Here is a 19,896-nt window from a genome sequence, read left to right on the forward strand (position 1 = left end):
AGAGCAAAGAACTATGCCAACACAACAGGTGAAGATGTTTCCTGTGGGGAAGGGAAGGGGAAAAGAAGGGGACCTGTGGGCAGGTAGAGAGCAGGCAAGGAGCAGTAATACCTCATGTGGGACCTACCGTGACTATAACCTGTTGTGCAAGCGCAGCTCTGCTCTACCAGTAAAATGCCTTCTCCTGTGGATGGTTCGTTCAATGTAAGGATCTGGTATAAATCTTACAGCAAAGCCACTGTTGCTGATACAAAGTTGAGGAGATTGACGTTTGCCAATTGATTAATATCCATAGTCTTTTATAGTATCTTTGGGTTTGTGAAAGCATGGGCTGAAAGTTGTTCTTTGTTGTAAATTTGCATTAAAACACCTATCAGATTCTTCTGAGAAATGTACCTGTTGCTCCATCCTGACTATTATTTTAACTGTCTCCACTTGCTTATTTGTGGGTTCTCTGTTTTTTTCCAGTGTTGTGGCTTGATTTCCTTTTCCTGCTTCTGTTTCTTTGCTTAGCAGTGATAAGTGAATACTGGGGGCAGTGAGCTTGGAAAAAATCCTCGGCATTTGTTCAAGAGCAGCGTAAAAGTGTTCTGCAGTGCAGCAGGTGTTGGGAATGCCCTGGCAAATTTATATTCCTGAGCGCAATTGCTTCTCTGCATGCTGGCTGTTGCTCTGTGAACCTATGTGTTCCTGGGGCAAGCTGTTGCGGTGGGGAACCCGACTGTGCTTTGGCCAGAGGGTAGAGATGACTTTCTCAGGAAGCTCCTTGCAGAGAAAACGCCATCTTAGAGATGCCTACTCTTAGGCGGCCAGTAGCAGGCCAAGGGAGGCACTTGGCTATCTGCAGAAGTGGCAAGGATAGGGAGGGATTCCTGGCTGGGAGTCCACGGCCAAGTGCTGTGTCCTCCCTCCTGCCCCCCTCCCCCTTGCACCTAGCAGCTGGGAGGCTATCTTAGTGTCTCCTCCTCTGTGTCACCATGCCCGAATTAATGTAGGTTTGGCAGTCCCGAGGTGGCAGCCCCTTATCCAGTTGCCGCCGCTCCTTCAGCGTTCAGACGGCCCATGCGGTTCATCTGCGACCTGTTTGTGCTGCTGGGGCCAGGATGGCAGGACTCCTGTGTAAGAGGCGCAAAAAAGGAGGTAGGAAACATTACGTTTGTAGCAAGAATCTCTTCCTAAGCTGTCTGCCTAGGACCTGGCGTACGGGCTGTGCGTAAGCAGGGCTCTCCCTGGGCAGGAGGCTTTGGGAGGCTTTCTGCTGACATAGCCGTGCTTTGCCAGTAGCAGTAGGAGAGGATGTTTTGGTCCTGTGGGATCTGGCCCAGCCGCACTGGATCTGAAGGCAAGCGTAAGGGTTTTATGTGGCTCTTCATGTCGTGAGGGGTGGGGGCTTGATACACAAACTCGTATTAATGTTTTCTTACAGATTAGTAAATTGCTCAGAAACGAGGTATTTTTGTTAGGAAGAGTGGAGATCATTTTTAAATTAAAACCAGAAAAGAGCAAGTGTATCATCTTAATTGAACTTTTGGGAATAAAACTAGTTTAGCTGCATTTAAAAGTATTCTGGCTTGAAATGTATGCAGCATTTTGTTTATATAGCATACACTGAAGACAGTACCATGTATTCACTGCCCAGAGGAACTTCACAGCTCTCTTCTGCATTTGCAGAGCATTAGGAACAGCAATGCCCTGATCTCATTGAACGCTTGGCATTCTCAGAATGACAGCAATGCTATAATAATGAAAAGAGAGTTACATCTAGAAACAAGGGTGGTATTTCCAAAATGAGTTCCAATTTAAGTGGAATTTAGGCATTTATAGTCCTAGCAGGGTTCTAAAAATCTTACTTGTAATGTCCAGTTTCCACACGATTTTTCTTGTGCCTCCTGGTGGCTCTATTCCTATTGGCATTACAATGTAGGAGCTGCTCGGGTGAGAAAACTCTAGTTGGGCGTAATGCAAACAGGGCTGGGTAAGGCATGCTGTTAGAGCTGTTTTGGTCTGTTGCATGTGGCCTCTTAGCTCCCTGACTTTTGTTTGGAGAGTTTTCCAAGGAAATGAGAGAAAATGCAGAAGAGGGGTAATTAAGAGTTTCTTTAATAATGACATTTATTCAGGAGGTTAAATCTCAGCCTGCAGACTTTGTGTTCTGTTTGCAGTCAAGAATGCTGTTCTCTTCCCTTCCCTTTGCAGAAGGTATGCAATACAGAAAGCAAGCCGTGCTTACTGCTGGCAGCCCCCCTTCCCCCAGGCTTTGTGCCTTTTTAGCTCTAACCAGCTGCTCTAACATGGTTCATAATTATGCCATAAGGTCTCAAAATATGAGACTGGTGTTTGTTGCTTGCGGAACACAAGAACAGCATTTTATAATTGAGGATTTTAGTCATGTTCAATATCATGCTGTGAACCAGAATTAACTAACATCTTGGAACTGCAATTAAGAAATGTGATAACTTGTTTTAAGCACCTGTTTCAAGTATCCGTGAGAGGAGGAGTGGAGATTGTAGTGTATTCTTGTTCCCTGTCCTCCTCTGGGGCAGTAGGATCTCTGTGTTTTCCACTTCTATCAAGCAGGAAAAAAGCAAGTACTGATGCAGTATTTTGTAACCTTTGCAGACTGCATGCAAACGATTAGCCTGTGGTTTGATTTTCCAATGGGAAAGGGGAATAGTGGCTGTTCTTGAAGAAGTGCTTGTTGAGATACTGTAACTATTAGTTAACTGTTCCTCCTTTTCTTTCCCCAGAAAAGTTTGTCTGGCAGACCTTACTTATTTGGAAGTCCTTGCTTTTCCCTGAAAAAATATGGGACTTGGACCTTTCCCAAAGGAGACTGCAATACCACAAATGCTGTCACAAATCATCTTAGCCTATGCTAACACAGAACTGTCACTGAATAGATGGGACTGTTATGGTGTCTTTGTATCTCCTATTTCAAATGCATGTATTTCAATAGCTTGGCTCATAATAGATAATAGTTGTCTGAGTTTAGGGGGAAATGTGCCTTGGAGAGTATAAAACTGTTATAGCATTACTAGTGCTTTTCTTACTGTCAAGCGCAGTGAAGATACTGAAGAACTATTCAGTGCTTGTCCTCAAGTTCAGTTCCTCCCATGTGGCAGGACGTAGGAAAGTATTTTAATATCCATTTTATTGATGAAGGGTACTTTACCGACTGTCCCAAATGAGAGTTGTCGGTTTAGGACAAGAGCTTGAAATCACAAATCCCAGATTTGTGTTCACCAGATCGTGCTACATCTATTTTTAGCCAATGGCAATGCTAGAATTAAATACGTTTTCATCTTTATTTGGTAGGTCTCGTGGGATTCTCTGAGGCTTTTAATAAGGCCGGTAGTAAGTTGCAGTGCCTGGGAGTTCTGCAGCTACAAAAGGTGATGATGAGTGGTGGTCGTGCTATCAGAAAAGGAATTTGTTTTTACAGTTTGCTGTCTGCTCTAGATCTGGGCCGTCCTGCAGACAAAGCTTACACCCCTTCCTTCAGGAGAAACAGGCACTCTGAGGTTGCTCTTACCACAGAGTGGTAAGAGTTGGGTTTCTTGCAAAATATTTTCAGCCAGTTGTGTGGTGGCTCAGTTTAATAAGAAGCTATAAAAGGATGTTACTTTGATTTTATTTTCCACTGCGACTGCAGTTCTTAATTCCATAAACTGTGGGCCCGTTTTGAAATGGATCTACCAGATGCTTTCTCTTATTATGAATACCCTCTTCAGCCCCTACATATCTGCAAACTTTGCATTTATTACAGTCTTTCTTTCTGTTTTTTTCCCTCTATTCAGTGAGTGACCTCCAAGAAGAAGGTAAAAATGCTATCAATGCACCAATGAACCCAAGCACTGTGGACATCCATCCAGAAGACACGCTATTAGGTAAAGTATTTGCGCTACAGACCTCGACTAAGCGATTATTAATGAAGGTGGCCTCTGTGACCCCCATATCCATTAACAGTAGCTTTACTGTTGAATGTAGACTGCTCAGTTGAAACTGAGAGAATTGGGCATGAAAACTGAGAACTGTTTCATGTCACATGTAGACTAGAAATTAGAAGGGCTAAAATGGAATTTAAAGAGCAGGGCCAGCTATACAGATACACTTAAACTAGGTAGTTTATGGGAAAATTGACTTGTTCAATGAATTGGCAGAGAGCTTGAGTTTTTCTGTGATCATCCTGAAAATAGAAAGTTGAGGTTTGCAAAGAATTAGATGGAAAGTACTGCTGAATTTGTCTGCTTAAGATTTACTTCAGTTCCATTAACCCATTGGCCCAGTGCATATCAGACATCCTTCTATGGTAAGGAAGTGGTATCTTCTCTCTCTATATATATAAATGGGGAACTGAAGCGCAAAAGGACCAACCCACAGAAAGCCTGTAGTAGAAGTGTGTGTCGTGGTTCCCGTGGAACCCTTAGACTGCCTTATCTCAACGTACATACTACACTGTTGTTAACTGGTGGAGGCTATGTTCCTCCTTGGGTTACTGCTGCCACTTTGCAAGTGACAGTACAGCAAAATGGGACCTGATACTGAATGAACAGATGAGCATTTAGGCTGCTAAAAATAGTAATTAAATGTGATTAGGATAGAAGTATGTAAAACAAGCAATGCTTTATAGAAAGAAGGTAAATATTCAAATTCCTGTTCTCTCCGTTCCTCCCCCCTCCCCGAGTCCCTACAAGAGCAACAGCATAATTTAATAGCAAAAAGTGTTTAAAACATGTTGGAATAAAACACTTTGTTCTTTCCTCACCATATGTCTCTTAATCTACGGAATTAGCTGAACCAAGCTGTCATGGAGACAAATAATAAAACAGTAAACGAAAAACAAAAGTGTTAGTCATTTAGATTTTCTGATTAGAAGAGTAGTAGGAAATGCAAAGTACTGTTCTTCTGAGACATGGGCAAAATGTTGGTTGTTCTGTGTATGTGTATGGATCGAGTGTCTCCACTCCAAGAGTGCCTCCAGTGATTTCTCCCGGGTACCACTAAAGGTGTGTATGATCTGAGAAGATGCAGGACCACTCCTGAAGGCCTGTTGTGCAAAGACATGACCACTGGTGAACCTTAAGCAAAGTTCTATGGTGAATTGTATACCATTATGGGTCAAATCTTGTTCAGGGTTTCAGTTAGCAGTATTTTGGGTGTGTAGTGGGTGTCACTTCCTTACGACTAGACTGCCTGGCTCATCCTAGGCAGTAATGAGGAAGTAAAGGAACAGGGGAAAAAAAGGCAGCGAAAGAATTCATGGTTTTTTCGTAGGTTTGGGAAATTTGTCAAGTGTGTTCAGATAGCAGGGTCTTATTTTTTTAATAAAGATAAAGGGCCCTGGAAAATACTGAACCCAAACGTCTGGGTGAAGTCTAAGGTAACCAGTTAGATGGTATAGTCTGTCTTGTGTCTAGGAGGTGGTAGTGTCATGTTTCCCACCTGACAGCAGCGAAGTCTAGCACTGCAATAGGAAGTCACTGTAGGCTGGTCATTGTCAGGTTTTAAAGGGTTCCTCTATGCAGTGTGGCAATGGCCTGACCAATGGTCATACCGAAACCCCTCCTTTGTTGTCATGCTGGAAGGAATTGAGAAATCAATAGGAAAATAGGATTCCATATTGCCTGTCTGGACTCAGCTGAAGATAAATCCATGGGGTTTATAAATAATTATTTTAGCTGAAGAGATGTGGAGCTCCTCGCGTAGCTGTGACACTATCACCCATCCTTGTCTTCCTGTTGTGCAGTAGCCAGGGTTTGCTCTCCACTGAAAGGAACAGATCTAACCTAGATCACAGCTACCACTTGGCTACTAAAGGAGCTAAAATGAAGGGTGCAGGGAGAGGTCTGCTACTTGAAAGCAAGCACCAGAATTTAAAATAAGAGACGTGCTCCAGCACGTCGCATGCATGACCAAGTTTCATGGAACCAGGGAGCAGAGGCACAAACTGTCAGCCCAAGTCTCAGCAGTTGCACTGAGTGTAGTGCCATAAGCTTGCTATACTCTTCAAGATGGTGTAATTTGGGACAGGTGTTTTCAAATAGAAATTAAATACAAATTGAGGAGAGGGAGAAAAGTAGTTGACTGCACTTTTTAGCATGTTAATATTAACATGCCCCACAGGGTATAGAGGACAGTGATTTTCCTGAAGTATTCTGCATACAGCAGGGTCTGAGCTGGGTCTGAGCTGGGGAGGGTCAGTGGAAGCAATCTTATTTTAGGGAAGCTAGGGCTGTGTTATCTTTCTGTGTATCTCTAAAAATGCCTAACACTTTGCTCATCGGATATTCCCTTGCTAAGAGGATGACTAGGCACTGTCATTTCTTGATCAGCTGACAGGCCACTTCATGATTAGGAATTGTTGCAGTATTTCAGCAGTGTACATTTGAAGTGGATCTCACTAAAGTTTCCATTTTACTTGGACAGAGGAGAATGAGGAACGCACTATGATTGATCCGAACTCAAAGGAAGACCCCAAGTTCAAAGAACTGATCAAGGTAGGAAATCACTATTTTGTCCTTCTTCAAATCTTTAACTAGTGAGCCAGAGTCGTTTACAAGCTGGTTATCAAGAACACAGCTGAAGAATAACAACTTGTTACTGAAGTATATCTGTGAAAACTGAGGTCATCAACAAGGTAAGGCTAAAAGCAGCAATGAGAGAAACAAGAAAAGGCTGAATGTCAGAGCGCTCATGGTAGTTACGGAATAAAGATCCATTGCCCGTTTATAGCCCTGTGATTATCACAGTGAGGGTAAGTGCTTAGCTTGAATCTACTTGCAGTCACTGCACATAAACCTAGGTTCCTTCTGTTTATGAATACAGGGAAGGAGCTTTGGAAAGCATTAGTGAGATTTCGGGAGAAGAAAGAGTGGGACTGAAATGAGCAAGGGCATGGTAGGGGACAATGAGGAGACCTCTGGTGTTATAGGAAAGTTGGAACTGAGATTCTTCTTGCCCTACATTCTGTTGCTTTTTTTAAAGAAAAGTCCTCAGTTTACTTGTGTGCTGGGGCAGGGGCCAGATTGTCCTGAACCTGTATTGTCACTGGGGACACCTGCCCAAGGTGTTGATAATGGTGTTCCCAGCTGTGCTGATGTGAATTGTGGCTTCCTGCCTCAGCAGTGCTCGTAGCTTCTGCCAGGTATGATGGAGGATTTGATCTTGAGGGACTAGTGTTTCGGAGAACCTTTTCTACGCAGTAAGTCGTTGAGGTTAACATAGTGAAAGCTTGAGCAGGAGGAAGAGGGATGGCAATTCTCAACAAATGTGATTTCTTTCCAAAAAAGCATTTGTGCTTGTGTTATACTTCCTGCTACACTTCCTCTTTGTTATTTTAAAATTATTTTAAAAAATTATTTTTGTTAGAAACAACAATGCAGCAGTATCTGGGTGGGTCTGAAAACTTTGGATAGTGTATACTGTCTCCAGATAGGGGGTGGAGTGGTGGCACATTCCTTTCAGGAAACCTTGTGCACCCTGGCTGCACACATATGCTTCACAGAATGCCTCAGCAAACTGCTCATCTGGTACATCTTTAAAACAAGCCCAGTGATCTGTTATTAACGCTGCAATAACATGTTTAGGATTACAAAACCACATCAAACCGATTTTAGCAAGGAGCTGTGCTCAAATTTCTTTGTTGTTGTAATTCACCTGGAATACATTGTGGTTTTAAATTAAGTGAATTTGCACATTCTTTCTTTGTTAGTACCTAAATCCATTAATTCGCTCAAAAGGTACAGTGGTCTTACACCACTCTTTCAAAATGTACTGTGGTTTCTTTCCTAGTGGAGCAGTGATATTATCATGAATAATTCAGCTGAACCAGAGTCATTGCAGTGAAGGAACCAGATGCACTCTGTGATGCAGAAGACTTGATACTGAGATCAGAATTGCTTTTAAATTAGGAATTTTGCTGTTGAATTTAATACGAGTTGGTGAGTCTTCCCTGGATGTCGTAGTGTAGCAAGGTTATATTTTCCAGTTTAAAAACCTGAAAACCTTCAGGAGGAATGAAAATCAGGGCTAGAGCAGCACTCGAGAATGTGTCTGAGCGCTTACACCGCATTGCAGAATCAGGCTCTGGTTCACTATGCCAGTTTACACTTGCATGAAGAGAGAGTAACGTTATTACCAACTGAACTGGAACAGCTGGTGCAGGGAGCAGCGTGTAACTGGAGATTGTTTCCTTGGGATCATCCTCAAAGGAGAGATGTGTCCTGTAGAGTGCCTCCTTGAAAATTATGTTATTTAGGTAATTGCTAATCATTTGCATACCTCTCAGCAGTTGAGAGTTTTTAGGAGATTCAGCTAGAGAAATATTTAACACTATGTTGGTGTGAATCTGTAAGGCAGGGAGAGGTTTGAATTATGTTGGCAAAACTTATTTTATGCCACAGAGTTTGGATAATGCAAAAAAATGAGCAATTTATTCCTTGTTTTCTGTTCTTCAGTGGTTAATGACATTTTCCAAGACCACCAGTGCTGGATGAGAATTAGCCGTGCTAAGTGCTATACAGCAGCAGCCAGCAGAAAAGACTGCCTGCCCCACAGGGCTTGAAATGAAAGATCTCCACGGACTAGCAAGGAGTGAGGGGTTGAATAGATGGAGGTTTTTATAGTTCAAAGTGGTTCTCTCTCTATTCCCCTCAGAGAGGAATGTGTCAATAGCAGCAATGGAGCATCATGGCTTTTGAAATTTGGCAGTATGACTTAGTTTCATTGGTGCCAGCCCAAATCTCTTTCAACACCAGAGTTAGACGTGCCAATGGTTTGCCATCATTGATTTTGAGTGTTTCTGTTCTGTCAGTCACATACAGTTGGGTAAATAGATCTCAGTGCAAAGAAGCAGCAGAGATATCTGTTGCTGCCACTGCTTTAATATCTCTTTGTCTCCACAAAATGTTGTTTTAATTTCTGCTAGCCTCATGCCATAGGAATTATATGCATAGTGGATTGATTAGTGGAAGCTTGTGTGAGCGTTTGGAAGTGATTTTGACAGGGCCATTGTAACTCTGGAGAGACAGATTGTATAGCATTGTAGTAACACAGAGAGACCAACAGAAAAAAAAAGAAAACCAACAAAAAGCCTCATTCCTCACTCTTAATAAAGCAAATATACAGTGAATCCCCTTGTTGAAGGCTGCTTAGTTGGGGATGCTAAAATACCTCCTTTCAGTCCTCTTGCACATATGAAAATCATCAGGAACTAGAATTATGCCACAAAGTGTTGTTTGTTATCATCATTGATGGTATTCTAAAAATAGTTGGTCACATTTTGTCAATATGAAGTGTTCAGCTAAGTTCCCTCTGTGGCCAGCAGCCTTTTTTTCCTCACTTCATTTGCTCTGTGTGTAATCAAACACAGTTTGGTACATGACTGAACAGACCTAAAGCCGAAAATTCAGATCAGGGAAAGAAAGATGAGTTATTGTTTTATTTATATATATGTATAAATAATTTATTCACAAAGTACTCTATTTTTGGTGCCTGAAATGTGTGAGCTTCGTTTACTCATTGCCCCATATTTGCCAAGTGACAAGTGCACAACTAACTTAAAGTAAGCATTTGAATTATAAGTCTGAGCTGTTTTGTGATCGGATAGAGAGGTGTCCTGTGATACATTATTTCTTCTTGTATACTTCAGAGTCAGGTTTCTAGTCTGTATGTTATTGTGAATCTGTTTAAAATTCAATTCCCATGAATATATAAAGTTGCCTTAGTTGGTCCATGTCACTAATTGTAAAGAGTGTTTTGGGGATTGTTCTAGCTCTCTTTTAAATACTTAAAAAAAAAAGAGGCTGATCTATGTGTGCTTTCCTTGTTGTTCATGTGTGTTTCTTTGTGTAAAGGTAGAAGGAATCTTTTTTCCCCCTTCTGGTTCAGATATGACTGAAGGGTAAAAGTTTCAAAAGCTTCATGGCTGGTTGTCATCCTAAACATAATTAATGTTAATAGGCTGTAGGAATTGAGTCAGAGACTTTGAAAAAATATTTTAACATTTCACATAAGTGGCAGATTTCCTAGGGTTTTCTCATGGATTTTGGTAGGAAAAGTATGAAGAAGAGCTTCCACTAATTGAATCCAAAATTTTAGAACTGCAGCTTGCAAGAATTGGGTCCCATCTGAAAGTACTTTGCCTTGACAAAAGACAGCAAGTCACAGTTGCAAGATATTTTCCCTCCCTGCAAAGACTTCTGTAAGATCGGCTGGTACTGCAACAACTTTTGGCCTTTAAAAACTCATCTGAACTTAATACAGATTCAAACGCTGCTGCTCTACATACTGCCTGAAATGAGTAAACATTCTCATTTGTAGTAAATCATTCACTGTCCTAGAAATTATCACCTTTTTCCATGTCTAATTTTACAGCTTTTTTAAATTCATTGTGGTAAAGAGAAAACCGAAATGAAGCCACTGTCCCTTTGGTAAGGTTTCACGTGTGACCAGATGAAACCATGCTTCCTAAGTGCTCCGTGGTCTGCTTTTGAAAACAAGGAGCCTTCTCTTTGTTTACAGGCTGCCACTGCTTTCTGCTTAGTCAATAGTTTCCAGGCCTGAATATGAATTTTTAACATTAATTTCCATGCTCAACCCTGAAACCAGTTAAGCTTTCATACCTTTGATCTCTGCTTCCTAATTCTCCCAGAAGTCGGGGGGAAAAGGGTCATTGAAATCAAGGTTTTCTTTCTTTGCTCTTTTTGATGACTGGGCTTCCTGTTTCCCCATTGTGCCAGATGTGTTCACGTATTTTGTCTTGTTTTTCATTTTTGTTCATTACTGTATAGCGGTGACTGTGGGGTCCTTATGCCCTTGAGCTCTGCAGATTAACTCTGAATGTGCCTCACCGCCAAGGGAGCAGCCAGCCTGCAGAACAAAAATACTTCTACGAGCTGGTGAAGTTTGATGTAAAAACCTATCTTGCATGAACTGAAAAAACAAATTGGTCAGGCAGAGTCTTTCAGACTCATTTTTCATTCTAGATTTCTAGCACTGTTTTGTTTCAGCTGTCTGCCTCATGGTGAATTTCAGTTTTCAGCCCAGTGTTTAGTAACGCAACATGGCTCATTTAACCAGATGTACGCATTTGTCCTAAAAATGGTACGATAAATGGATGTGTCAGAATTTGAAGCACCACTGGAAATTTTACAACTTCAAACGCGTGTGTCTGAGTATTTGATGCAGTTCAGAGATGTTTTATATGAGTATGGATATGCATGAAAGGGCAGGCATGGTTTTGAGGACATGGGGATATTGTATTAAAGTTTTAAAATCATGCTGCTAATCCCAAATACTCTAGAAGACTATAGAAAGGCAGCTTTTTATGAAGGTATGACAAGTTAAGTGACCTAACAAACATTTCCATGTGCCTGCATGCTGTTTTGTGAGTCTCCAAGTACTGAACGAGAAGATGAGTCTCAGGTGCATTGAAGATCATTAGCTACATCTGGGATCTTGTGGTGGCTTCACTAGCCGTTGTGTGTAAGGAGAGGCATGGTGTTAGGGCTGACGCTGGGAGAACAGGCTTTGCAATAAACCACTTCCTCAGTCCTGCAGTGTTTCTCTTACACCCATTATTTAATGCGGCAAATGTAGCCCGAGCCTAAGAGGCAATATTGAACTGCAGATGTATGAAGTGCAGGCACAGAAGTGAAGGAATGGATAAAGGAGTGTGAGATCAGACAGATCGAAGTTAAGCATATTTTCATGCACAGGAAAAGCTCTCTTCTGCACCTTCTGTCTTCTTCCCACCAAGTACTCTGTGCCTCTATCAAGCTGTTTAAATTTTTTGACGTTTAGGTTATTGAATACTTTCCTTCATGCAAAGACAGAAGCAGAGCAACTATGAAGAACTGGAGAGCTGACTTCCCGCGAGAAGAGTCAGAAAGTGTTTCTGCATGTTCGTCATTTCAACAAGCAATATGGTGCTTTATTTCCCTTGTAAAAGTTAAAAATAAAAAATTCTGTGCAGAAAGATTTTTCCAGGCTCCTAATTAAGACACAATCAGGAAATTAAGAGGTGGGACAGAACATTTTTGGGGTTTGTTTGTTTGTTTTTTAATTACAGCTCTTGCCAGTGTTCAAGGGCTGTTAAAAAAAAAACACTTGGATTTTTTTTTTTTCTTAAATATAAATTGCAAATTCATTTTTTCTGGCAGAGCTGGAGTTGTAGTCTGAACACTAAAGAAGTTAGAATATTCTTTGGGATATTTTTCTTTCATTCAGGTGCTGAACTATTAAAATAATAAAATAACTATGACTAGACCTTGTTTAATCTGTATCTCTTTTATGTACTTTTTTGCCAAAAGTTTTTCAGTGCTAAATTTCTCTGAAACATTTAAGTAGCACATAGTGTAAGTATTTCCCTTTTTTAACACCCTGTACCCAAAGCCACTTTGTGATTCCTGTGTATTTACACTCTTGGAAATGGGATGTTGGTGCCTACATTAGAAGGTGCTTCCAGACTTTTGTTTTTAATTCCTTGGCATTTTCTAGATTCTGACTTCAATACCATTCAGCACAGGACAGACAAAATAAAATGTTTATTAATGGTTTCAAATAGTTTAGCATCCTGAGTCTTCCTTTAACAAAGACTGTAATGGGATCTGATTATCAAATGTAATTTCAGCTGAACTTCAGATAGTTTTTGAAAGTCTGCTCTGTAAATCTCATGGAAGACCTAAATCTTCTTTGACTTTGGTTTCTTCAGTTGTTTTTCTATTGATGTCTATGTGTCTGTGTGTCAAACTTGTGTCATTTTGGAATTGGGCAGATATCTTATTGACAGGCTTAGAAAACCTCTTTCTAGATGATCTGGGGCAAGAAAGTATCTTGTTATTTAGGACTCACTTTTCTGTCACTGGTGAACTGTTTTCGAGGTGAAAGATGGTATCCCTCTTCTCATTGTCTTCCAGCTGTGATCCTTTGCTAGCTTGTCTAATGTCTCTCTCCAGCCCTTTGTCATAAATGTCCTTCTATCCCCTGGAAAAGATTGAAAGAGACAAAAATAGCTGATTGGAATTTTCTTTCCAAATGTGGTCATGGTTCCCCACCTGTGGACCAGAGCTCCGCTAACTGTTTTATTTAGGCTGCATCTTCTTGCGTTTAACTTTTGCTGGCTATAATCTCTGATGAGCTAATTTTGGTTGGGGTTTTCAAAGGAAATCCAAAGGTTTGGTGCCCTATGCCAGATGATAGCTGACATGTTACAATTTTTTGAGCTGACATGTTACAGTTCAGCCCTGCACATTTTCAACATGCTTTGGAAGTACTAAAGATAAAGATTAGAGGTACATGAAGCATAAGTATTTCATATTTGGATTGTAAACTTCTTTGTGGACACTAAGCCTTACTTGAGGTTGGTAGATTAAATGAACGTCGGTAGTCAGGCTGAATTACTTAAATGTCCTTGTGACCAACATATTCAAATGCTCATGTTTCATTGAATTGCCAAAGTGGGTGTTTTCCAGTGCAAGCCTGTCTATATTTTATTTATTTGCTTTTGTTTCACAATCTCTTGTATATTAAAACTTTCTTAGCCATCGTGACTGCCGAGAAGAGACAGAAGTATGGGATCTAATCAGAAAGTGAATTTAAAGAATCCACAATTTTATATGAAGCAAATTAAAAACTGCAGGATTTTAAAATGAGGCTCATTGCTTTAGGTGGCTCTAATTAATGGATTTTGCATGTCTATGATTGGCAATACTCTTCCTCTTACAGAATCAAGGATTTAGCAGGATTTAGCATTGCATCTCTTCCCGAAGAACTATATTATTTTTGCAAAAGCAATTTAATTTTCCAAATAATAAATTGGAGGAAAGCGCTACTGCCAACTTCAAATGGTCAAGGCTGTTTTTCCTGTAACTGTTTGGAAATTATTATCTTTGGCACCTGCAAAACTTAACTCAGTTCCTTTTCTTTTTAAAGGTTCTTTATGTTCATTCCTGTTTTGCAGGTGATTGAATGTTTTTTATAGTTATGGTAGTCAGCATATGGGGACTATTATATATGTTGTAGAATGGTTATCAGGCCCATTTGACCAAAATTTTTATTCCAGACTTCTGTATTCTGTCATAGCTTAAGATAAAATGCCTTGTCCTGTTGCTAATGGTAGGGATCAAGCTAATGGGTCTGTTTAGCTCCTGTTAGCAGGAGCATTCACTCTTTCCCCCCTGAAGCTCTTCTTCCTGGCACACCACTCACATCTATTCGGGATAGAGATTATGGTGGGAGCGTAGGACTATTGGTAGGTCTGCTGTTCACATGAAACGGGTAAGATATGAGTTTTGGGACCTGGAGAACATAGATACTAGCAAAGGTTATTGTTGCAGAGCTGCTAGTTGCTACTTGCTTCAGAATTGGTGCTATAAGGAGACATTTTAATAAGAAAAAATAGAGGGCACTAAAATTGCCATGCTACAAGACCTGAATTAAAAACAATAGAGCAAAAGCATCTCTTCGTCTGTTATTTCTCTGTAACTTGGAAATACATAAATATGGTTGCTCTTGCTCTGTTTTATGTTCCTGATTACTGCCTTGAATGGAGGGAACATATTTCAGCGGTTTTAAGACATTTGCCTCCTTTTTCTGTACTTCCAGGTTCTAATTGACTGGATTAATGATGTGCTGGTGGAGGAGAGAATCATTGTCAAACAGCTTGAAGAGGACCTTTATGATGGGCAGGTGCTGCAAAAGCTGTTAGGTGAGTTCACAGAAGAGAAGGCGGCCCCAGAGACGGGAAGGGGCCCAAAGTTAATCCCTTCCAAAGCTGCAGACAGCCACAGGTCTGTGCAGTAACTCACCACCTCACCACGAATACAGTTTGTTTGACTGATAGCTACAGTGTCAACTTCTCCATCTGTTCTTCTCAGGCTGTCTGCTGAAAGGGGAGAAAATCCAGATGATTCCTAGCTATTTGTTTCATGGACTAAGTATAGTCCAGACAGCTGAAATATGTGGCAGAAAACAGGTGAAGAGATTCGTGTTTACAGTGGGGGACCAAGCAGAAGCCACGTGGTCCAAAATTCTGTCTGTATAGTTTGCTTCTGAAAGCTTTTGGACTGAGAGCTTTTCTGAGGTCCTGATAGAATTACTTTTAGGGGAAAAAACGAGAAAAAGAGAATGCATGGTAGCAGGCACATACTCAAAATGTGCACTTGTGTGTGAATGATTCATGAAAGGATATAGTCAGCTAAGCAACTGTGATTTTGCAACCCCCTTACGTCTTTGCAATGTGTGTCTTCACACAAGAAGCACAATGGAGAAAACCTTATGATGATACCATGATTTATGGGGGTGCTTTTAGCAAACAAAGAGACTTGAAGCTTCAAGTACCATTGTAAATCCACACAGATAGTCAGACTGCTCTCAGTTTACTTATGACATTTTTTCAAGAGTGGGCTGGGATGTGGGATGTGTGTGTCAGAGTGGGGCAAGAGGACCTAGTGGTGCTAATTCCACTGGTGCTAACGGATGCTGCTTACTGAATTTTTCTGCATATGCCTCTTAAATAACAGCTCTGCAGCGTTTTGGTGAACATTCACAAGCTTTTAAAATTGGTTAACAATAATTAACTTCGTGTGCAATTAAAACTCCTCAAAAATAACTTGAGGAATAAAGCAAGAGTACTTTTAACACTGTCTGGCTAGACTGCAGCTGGGACCCTCCAGACGTGGCGGGGAGCAGGGGTGTAGACTTAATTTTAGCTGGGGAGTATTTGTGTGAATACAGTTGTACTTCTTAACCTACAGACACTGCTGTTTCAGCAGGTGGTAGTGCATTTCACTGTAGCCATTTGTCATAGGTATCACTGCTTTCTTAGGCTCCCTGTGGAGGCCATGGTTCCACCCTCAGGCCTGCAGACATTTAGAAAGTGCGTAGTGGTACATACATACATACATACATATGTAGCTCAGTTGGACTTGGCATATCTTACAGGAGGAAAGGTAGACATGTACATTTTGCAGCCTGAGACTTTAACTGGGCTGGTTTTTCCTCATTTTCTTCCTGTTGGGCCTCTGACTGGAGAGCAAGTGCTTCCCCCCTGACCTGAAACTGTCACAACTCAGCCCCAATCTTGTGTTGTTCCTCAGTGGTGTCTTGGTTTCTTCAGCCAGACTTATATTACTGAGTCTATCCATCTTCGTGCTGTCTCGTTGCTGCAAGAGGCAAAGCGCGTCGTGCTTGTGGTGGTGCTCCTGATGCTGGAGGCCTCAGAATTAAGTCAGCCCTCTGTTGCGCAAGTCGTCTTTTCTGGCGCCTGCAGGAAAGGCTGACAAAGTAGGGTCATTAAACTCCAAGTAGTAGGTATGGTTCCTTGTGTGTGAGAGAGGTTTCAAGAAGATCTGTCCTGATAGGCAGACACAAAAAAAAGATGAAAGACAACAGCTTGTCAGCGGGCTTATTTTTGAAGCAGTTGAGTAAGAGATTAGCAAACGGCTGTCTCACCGACTGAGGTGGAGCTCCTTGTTTAGTTAATTTTATCAAGGTACAAGAAGTGCCACTCAGAGAGGCTGGACTGGCTTGGTAGACATGGTGTCAGGGTGAAAGGAAATAAATTTCCTCTTGCTGACTGGCAGCTAACTTGGGCTGAGAATAGATAGGAACCATAACACGTGACCAAAAAATGAATCTTGTAGTATAATTTTTAAAAAAACATCTAAAATAATTTAAAATAATATTTGCATGTTTTGGTTGTCAGTTTAAAAAAGACTCAGAGACATCTTGCCTAAAGAACATTTTTCCCATTAATATTACTCAGATATTGATAAAAATTTCCTACTGTAGATTGATAGAAACGGTCAAAATGTTCAAAGTATTTGTGAGTTGATAACCTGCAAGTCTCTTCTCTTTGGGTTATTAAAGTACTTTTGTATTTCTGTCACTTTAAAAAAATAGATATATATATCTTCAGCTAGGTAAAATGTCCAGAAGAAACATACTCTTGAACTTGAGAGCAGAAATATTTCCGTTACTGGAATAATAGGTTTTGACAACTCTGAAACGTTTCTGAAAGAATCTTTAGAGTTGAAGCCCATCCCGTTTTCTGAAAACAGTTTTGGTGAAGTATGTTTTTCTGTTTTAAAAACTGGAATAATAATATATAATTGGAATATGTTCAACCAGTCCTGACCTCCTAGTCCCAGCAGCAGAGTGAATTTGACCATTTTTTCCCCCAGGGTGGAGGGAGAAAAGAGCTCAGCTGTTCTCATTGCTCTGGTGGCTGGAGGACTCCACCCCACCTTCCTCAGCTCTCTTCTTTTTTTTCTTTTTTAGAGAAATTCAGCTCTTGTGTCTTTGGCAAGGGCCACAATGCAGAGGAAGAGAAGAATGACTTGTCTAAGACTTTGGCGACAAATAATTATATTACAGAAACGGAATTCAAATTTTAGTAAAGGCATTTTACAAAATTTCCTGCATTAATTCTTTTTTGGAAGTAATCAACCATGATGTGACAATGTCGTAACAACGTGACAAGATTGTACCAACTTACTTCTTTCTTTAAATTAGTTCCAGTATAAATCTGTGGGTCATGTGAGTATGACTCTTGATGGTTTGAGGAGGCAAAGTTTGCTTTAGCTTAAATTCATACCTTCAGCTAACCTGAAATAAAACTTATCAAGCTGAAGTAAATGTTCACACAATATTTCCTCTTTTTTGTCCTAAATTAACTTGTTATTAGAAAAGTCCATTAAACCTGTGCAGATTCCTTGTGTAGTGAAGGCTGTGTTGTGCCAAATGCTTTTCAGCAGTGAAAGAAAATGGGAGGTACAATAAATGTTATTACTAACTTATCTGTTATTACTTACTATCTGAAAGTTGTTATATATTTTGACACCTGATTGATGAACATGTTCTGCCAGACCTTACCAGTTTCCTATCACAGGTTTTAATGGAATTGACACACCTCGATGAAAGGTTTACTTTCAGCTATTTTGCTTTCAGAGGAAAATCATTCTCTTGGAAAATTTCTAGCAGAGTCCAGCTCTGCCCAGTGCTCTGTGCTGATTATTCCCACCCAGGCCCTTGTTTAATCTGATTTTGTCTGTTCTTTTTGTTGTTCTTTTTTTTCAAATACAGAAAAATTAGCTGACCGTAAACTGAATGTGGCAGAAGTGACGCAATCTGAAATTGGTCAGAAACAAAAGTTGCAGACGGTCCTGGAAGCTGTCCATGATTTACTGCGACCCCATGGCTGGACAATCAAGTGGAACGTTGACTGTAAGGACTCTGTTATGCTTTCTGTCTCAGCTTCACAGGCAAGGAGGGTATGATAATCAATAGGTTGATCATATTCTCTGTGATGCAGTGTGTTTTTTAAAATTATTTCTTTATTTGCAGAGAGGGCGTTACCACATCCATGTATGGATTGTAACTGGTGCCTTCTTCTGTTGTCTTTGTTTAAGGACAGATGTACATGGCTATGGGATAATTGAAGTAATTTGTTCCTTTAAGGATATGCTTTCATTAGAAAGTTTTTTGTTTGCTTCCTGATTTTGAATCCCTACAGATATGAGGAATGTATTAGTCATTCAAGTACCAGAGAGTGGTCTAATCCTTCAGGCCACCACAGTGAGAGTAAAAGGATCCTGCATCCTGCTGGAGGATGCAGCTTCTGACAGGCTAAGCAGAAAGCGCCCTCTGTTTAAGCATGGCTTGTTACAATCTGGAAGTGAGAATGGAATTTGAGAAGTCCCTTCACCTAGGTAGTGGGTGGGGTTCATCTCTTATAGCCAGGAAAGCTTGTCTTAACACTTTGCAAGTCTGCTAAAAGCAGAATTCTCCAATATTCTCCATTACAGTGGAAGGCAAGTGATTGAGTCTGCCTGTCTTCATTGACTAGAGAGGGAGCTGAAGTGTTTGGACTCCTAAGTTATGCACGTAACTTAAAGGGAGGGTTGAATCTAGGCTTTGCTACCTGTAAAATTGCATTGTAGGCCTTGTTAATTTAGGAAAAAGAGGAAGAAGGATAAAAAGAAAAAAAGTTGTGTTCACCAAAGGCATTTTTCACTGCCTTTTTCTTGCCTTTTTCCCAGAGCTCTTTGTTTAAAATAAGGCCTCAGTATTCTTTAATTGGCTTCATTTTCCTTGTTCCCTGCAGCAATCCATGGCAAGAATCTGATTTCCATTCTTCACCTTCTGGTAGCTTTGGCAATGCATTTCCGGGCTCCCATTCGACTGCCTGAACACGTGTCTGTACAAGTGGTAGTTGTACGGGTGAGTATGAACTCATGAGAGAAATTGATCAGAACAATCATTGTTTGTCACTCTGATTTTGCAGTACTGCGCTGCTCCCAACCATTGGCCCCAATCTCTTGTCATTTAGAAGATTCTTATCCCAGTTGTTTAGTGAGTCCCAGTCCTGGGAATGCATTGTTGGTGTGCTTAAATGTGATCCCGAGAACATCATATCTTTAATATGTTTGGGACCACCATTTGCTACTGCAATATCAAGCTGAAAACATGTGATGGGATTTTGTATAAGAGAGAGTTGTGTCTATAATTTCTGGCACTTTAGTAAATGGGTTTTGCCATGCATTTTTTGTGGAGAAGCCACTGAAACACAAACAGCACAGAAAAGAGTTTCAGCATGTAGAATCTCCCTAGTCTGGGAAGCCTGTTACTGGGGTTGTTTTTCCCAATGACTTGTTATGCAGACTTAGACGTGTTGTTTTCCTTGGCACGCTAATAGACTTTCATAATTTCTTTCACAGCCTTGTGTTTTTGTTAGCCTTCCTAGATATGGAGATGTGACCTGAGGAACCCTGACTTCTTCCCTCCTGCCCTAGATACTGCTCTAGTTATTCCTTTCTCTGCTTGGTGTTGACCATTTCCTTTCACTTTACAAAGACTCGACGGTAGAAGCGTATGTGCTCTTGCTTTTTGTCTTGC

General features: G+C 40.7%; 1 protein-coding gene across 3 annotated transcripts in view; it reads left to right on the forward strand.

The window, feature by feature from the left end:
- Positions 1 to 19,896, forward strand: part of PARVB (parvin beta) — a 63,679-nt gene that overhangs the window by 21,438 nt on the left and 22,345 nt on the right. For all 3 annotated transcript variants that reach the window (XM_075161824.1, XM_075161832.1, XM_075161840.1), the window contains exons 2-6: positions 3,798 to 3,887; positions 6,427 to 6,497; positions 14,605 to 14,707; positions 18,085 to 18,225; positions 19,106 to 19,221. In XM_075161824.1, the coding sequence (XP_075017925.1) occupies positions 3,798 to 3,887; positions 6,427 to 6,497; positions 14,605 to 14,707; positions 18,085 to 18,225; positions 19,106 to 19,221 (521 nt within the window). The remainder of the gene's footprint in view (positions 1 to 3,797; positions 3,888 to 6,426; positions 6,498 to 14,604; positions 14,708 to 18,084; positions 18,226 to 19,105; positions 19,222 to 19,896) is intronic.

This window comes from Calonectris borealis, chromosome 1 (assembly GCF_964195595.1).
Source record: "Calonectris borealis chromosome 1, bCalBor7.hap1.2, whole genome shotgun sequence".
Taxonomy (NCBI): Eukaryota; Metazoa; Chordata; class Aves; order Procellariiformes; family Procellariidae; genus Calonectris; species Calonectris borealis.